Here is a 5,532-nt window from a genome sequence, read left to right as displayed (position 1 = left end):
TGCAATGAGAAGGGGTAAAGTTCAGTCACAGGCTCACTACAGCAGTGGAAACAACCCTGTAGATCTCTTCTAGAGCTCGTTGTTTGGCAGCCAGGGGACTTCAATCATTATTTATTCACTGTGAAGCAAAGAAACCCACCATTCTCTTCCCAGCTCTATTGACCACCATTCCTTGCAGCAACCTCTCAAAATCCATCCTCCCAATATCACATCCATTTTGCAGCCTATTTGCTATAAAAACACTTTTGGCCTGCAGGTTATTTGCAGGTAGGAATGCCAGGTCTTTTTTTTTTTTTAAGTGTGGGGACATAATTTTTTACAATGGTGAAGTTCCGCTATCACTTAGGATTTGAATTACTATCTTTAGCAAGAATTGATATCGGCACCAGCCCTGTCTGTGGGAAGTTGCATAAAGAAATGCTACCATGGCAAAGGTGTGGGTGATAATGACTCCGAACATTTATCTTCCCCATAGGACATGGGGAGGAGCCATAGCTCAGCGTTAGAACATGTCCTTAGCATGCAGAAGGTCCCAGGTTCAATCCCCAGCATCTCCAGTTAAAAGGATCAGTTAAGAGGTGATGTGAAAGACCTCTTCCTAGGACCCTGGAGATCAACTACCAGCCTGAGCAGACAAGACTGGCCTTGATAGACCAAGATGGCTACACAGTATGCCAACATTTTCATCGTGAATCTAGAACAGCATTTTCTGAACTCCTACCCATTGGCACCTCTCCTTTATTTGAGATTTATTGATGACTAGGAAAAAGGCCCATTGTGGAAATAAATACAACAAGATCTAGAAAGAGTCTCTGGGTGGGTGCCCCAGCCTTGAACACTCAGTGTCAATTTGCTGTGGCAACCTCAGCAGGGTATAATGACACTGAGTCCACCATTTTCTCCAGAGGAACTGATCTCTGCTACCTAAAGAACAGTTGTAATTTTGAGTGATCTCCAGCCCTCACCTGGAGATTGGCAACAATGGTTCCCCAGAAGGGAATGGTTGGTTTGGAGGGTGGAGTCTATGGCTTTGTACGTGTCCGAGGTCCCACGCCTCCTGAAACCTCACCCTCTCCAGGCTCCATCCCTCACATCTCCAGGAATTTCCCACCTGGAGTTGGCAACCCTATCTCCTTCCCAGCCAATCATCAACCCACCTTTATTTCCCCCTCAATCTTCAGCTTTCCACCCCCCACACACCTGCAGCCCCTCCCGTGCTCGGAAGCCCTGACTGCTACGTCACATTGGCTGTCATACGGGGGCTACCTCAGCAGCATATAAGAATACAGAGCCACCATTTTCTCCAGGGGAACTGATCTCTGCCATCTGGAAAGCAGTTGTAATTCTGAGTGATCTCCAGCCCTCACCTGGAGATTGAACACATTTTACCTCAGAACAGCAAAACTGTTTAGAATGTTAGAGGCAAAAGCCAATCAAGTCGCATATGCAAACGACCTCTGTGTTCCTAGGCAAAGGCCAATCAAGTCGCATATGCAAATGACCTCTGTGTTCCGAGGCAAACGCCAATGAGGCTGCATATGCAAATAACCTCTGTGTCCTGACTGGCTATGGGGGGGAGAGGAACAGCAAACTGTTTAGAATGTTGGAGGCATGACTCAAGCAATGCAGCCAGTGGATAGGGACAGATTCTGAGTGACACACCAGGGCACCAACCAATTCCGGAGCGTGTGGAATGTTCTAGAGAAGTGCCACCACCATTTGGCTTTTATATATAAGGGAGATATTTTTATTGTCTAGACTCATGGCAAAGAAACCCTCGAGAGGATTCACCAGGCTTCCCACAACTTCCACCCCACCATCAATCTAACTATGAATTACTCTGCACAAGAAATAAACTTCCTGGACACCACAGTATGGATACACAAGGGACACATAAGTACCACATTATACCAGAAACCGACAGATCAGCAAACATATCTACATGCCTCCAATCCATTGTGTATAGCCAAGCCCTACACTAGTTGCATCTGCTCCATCCCCTCAGACAGAGATACGCACTTGAAGGATCTGCAACAGGCATTTTTACAACTACAGTATCCTCCTGAGATGGTGAGAAACATGATTGGAAAGGCCAGAATGATACCCAGGGTCAACTTGCTACAAGACAAGCTCAAAGAAAATGACAACAGAACACCACTGGTGGTCACCTACAGCTCACAACTCAAGCCAGTTCAACTCATTATTAAGGACCTACAGCCCACGCTTGATGGTGTCACTTCCCTCACACAGGCACTGGGGGACCGGCCCTATCTTGCTTACAGACAGCCTGCTAACCTAAAACAACTTCTTACCCACAATGATAAACTATTTAACACTCACATGGACTCTGGTACCAAGGCCTGCACAGGGCCGGACAGAGGGTTTTTTGCACCCTAGGTGGGGCTACCTTCTGACGCCCCCCGCACGTTGCCAACCTCCAGGTGGGATTTGGAGAGAACTTAGTCCACCTTCTCTCCCTCTTTAGAGGCTCCAAAGTTGCCTCAGCTCTGCCCAGGGCTGGAGGGAGCTCGGCCTGCCGTCAACTGCCAGGGCGGCTGCAGGTGAGCCGGGCAGAGGAGCACACTAAGAGTGGCATGGGGACAAGGCCAGGCCGCTTCCAGGTGCCTTGCGGCCACGAGCGCCCTCCCTCCGGCCGGCTGGGGCTCCCATGCCCAGCAGCAGCAGCGAGGAGGAGGAGGAAGGGGCCCCTCGTCAAGAGGGGACCCGCGGGTGGGGTGGGGAGATGGCGGCACCAGCATTCGGGCTTTCCCCTCCCTCTCCCAACTTACCCGGCAAACTTGGATGGTCGGGCTGGGAGAATAGCAAAGAGCTCAGGGGCACCAATGTCGTGCAGCCTGCTGCTCCTCTGGCCAAGTCTCTTCCCTCTCCCCCGCACTTTCGCTCTCTGTTTGTGTGTGTGTGTGGTTGCGGGGGGAGGGCAGGGAAGCGTAGGGGAGGGCAGGGAGTGTGTGTGTGTTGGGGCCATGTTTTGCTGCCCCTCCTTCCTCCCTCCCTCCTCCTTCCCTCCCTGCTTCCCTCCCTCCCTCACCAGCGCAGAGAGAGAGAGAGTGCGAGAGGGGCGGGCGGACAGAGACAAGGGCCTCGATCCCCACTGCCTTTCCTTTTTCTCTTGCCGGGAGGGGGGCTCAGCCCCCGAGCACTTCTCACCTCCACTCGTTCGCTCGCTGGCCAGCACCTCCTCCTCCTGCATCGGGGCCCGGCAGGGAAGCCATGGTTCAGGGCTTTTTGGCGCCCCTAAGGGCCGGCCCAGGCTCTAGGCGAATGCCTAGTTCGCCTAGCGGGTGAGCCGGCCCTGGGCCTGCAACAAACCAAGATGCCAACTTTGCTCTCATACAGATCTTAGCAACACCATCAATGGACCCAGCAACATCAGCCATATCATTTCAGGTTCATACTCCTGCTCGCCCTCTGATGTGATTTATGCCATCATGTGTCAGCAAGACCCTTTCTCCTTCTATATTGGACAAACAGGCCAGTCCCTTCAACAAAGAATTAATGGACATAAGTCTGACATCAGAAACCACAACATTCAAAAACAACTGGGGGAACATTTTAACCTTCCAGGACATTCAGTTGCTGACCTAATAGTAGCAGTTATCTTACAAAGGAATTTCAAAGGGAGATTAGAGAGACTGATGAATTGCAATTGATAATGAAGCTCAAGACATGCATCCAGCTGGATTGAATCAAGATGTAGGTTTCCTGTCTCATTACTAGTGCTGATTTCTCCATGTCTATTACCCCTCTGTATATCTCACCTAATCCAATAACTCCTGCTATTGTCAATTACCTGCTAATGTCATTTGGCAAATAGAAATCATTCCACTTTCCAATATATAGGACAGATGGACTAGCTGTATCTGAAGAAGTGAGCAGTGACTCATGAAAGCTCATACCCTACCACAAATTTTGTTAGTTTGTAAGGTGCTCCTGGACTCTTACTCTTTCCTACTTGATGGAACAAGGTGTATATATGCACCTTGTTCCTCAAGTAGAAAAAATTAATAGGAGTACAAAAAGCTGGAGAAAGGGATATGGAGAAAAGTAATTATATAAAATTATTTAGATTTATAAATATCTAACATAAAAATAAATAAATAAATATAAAATTATGTATAGTGTATCTAACAAACATCGAATATTCTCTGAAGTACTTCACTTTTCAACTCCCTTGTTATACGTTTTAACATAACAGTTATGTTTATAGTTAAATCAAAGATGGAGAGAAAGATACAATTACATGAAAGTAAAATAATGTTTAAATCTATTCCAATATTCACATATACACCCCAAATATAAAAAGATTGTGATAGAGTAAAACTACTAATAATATAATAATCCTAATAGATACTAAGTAATGATTTCCGGATATGTAATATTTAATTTTAACATAACATTAACTGTGTTTTATTATGTATCATGTCAAAAAAGGAATAAATCAGAATCACGCAGACTGTACTAATATGGAAGCATGCTTTGATGGGTTTAGAATTGGATTGGAATGCAGATGACCTCTAGTTTCCAGAACACCTTCCTATAAAGAAGAGGGTAAAACAACGTGTAGGTTGAAGCAACATATGCATTAATCATACTTTTAATTCTGACATACGAAGATTTAATCAATGAAATAGGGGTTGCGTGTCATGTTTTATGGAATAATGATATCCTGAATTAATAAAACATTATCTCTGTTCATCCAGGAAAGAGAAGCATTTGGCCACTCACTCTGTGGTCTAGTGAACTGGCTTTTTGATTATTTATTCCTGCCCTTATGGCTATGAATCTCTGGCATGTCAGAAATAACAGAGAATAGACTAGTGACCATAGGGTGCTAGGTGTGGTGTGCATCCAAGTAGATCATAAAATTGACTCACTGATACAACCTTGTGGGATTCTTCTGGGATTCTGGGTCCCTGTGAATACCTCCATTGCTGTCTGAATCCCGGTGGACTTCTGCTTTGGCCCGTACAACAAGCTGGGTACCCCCTCCTGGCCTGACCGGTAGGTTTGAAGCAGTCTGAATTCCCAAGCACTCTGCAGCACCTGCCACTTTCATTTGGACCTCTTCATAAGATGGCAGGCTTTTTTCATAGATTGCAGCTTCATTCTGGGTGGTGTAAGAAGTTTGGGAACTGTGCCAAGACAGAAGAAAGTGGGATGCTGTTTCGTCAAGTTTGTTATCGTTTTGCATTAACAAGGAACAAGAATTTTCTAATTAGACTAGAAATTCCAGGCATTTTCAGAACACCCAGCCAATTTTCTAGTCAGTTTGACTCCTGCAGTTTGACGGTTTAATAAGCTTGCACGGCCTGTTGCAAGAGTTTAGGGGAGAGGCCATGGCTCAGTGGCAGAGGATCTGCTTAGTATGCAGAAGATCCCAGGTTCAATCCCTGGCATCTCCAGTTACAAGGACTAGACAGTATGTAGGGTTGCCAGGTCCCTCCTGGCCACCAGCAGGGGGAGTAGGGTTGACAGATTCAGGATGAGAAAATCTTGGAGATTTGAGAATGG

General features: G+C 46.5%; 1 protein-coding gene across 1 annotated transcript in view; it reads right to left on the bottom strand.

Annotated features, from left to right (window-relative positions):
* Nucleotides 1-5,153, bottom strand: part of BSND (barttin CLCNK-type chloride channel accessory beta subunit) — a gene marked incomplete at its 5' end in the record, with an annotated part of 16,472 nt that extends 11,319 nt beyond the window's left edge. Inside the window, one exon of the mRNA XM_015407736.1 lies at nt 4,896-5,153. Within this exon, the coding sequence (XP_015263222.1) occupies nt 4,896-5,153 (258 nt within the window). The remainder of the gene's footprint in view (nt 1-4,895) is intronic.
* Between the last annotated feature and the right edge of the window lie 379 nt (nt 5,154-5,532).

Source organism: Gekko japonicus, unplaced genomic scaffold (genome assembly GCF_001447785.1).
Source record: "Gekko japonicus isolate JY-2015 unplaced genomic scaffold, Gekko_japonicus_V1.1 scaffold2058, whole genome shotgun sequence".
Lineage (NCBI taxonomy): Eukaryota > Metazoa > Chordata > Lepidosauria > Squamata > Gekkonidae > Gekko > Gekko japonicus.
Note: the sequence above shows the minus strand (reverse complement) of the source record. Positions and strands in the feature narration are given on the sequence as shown.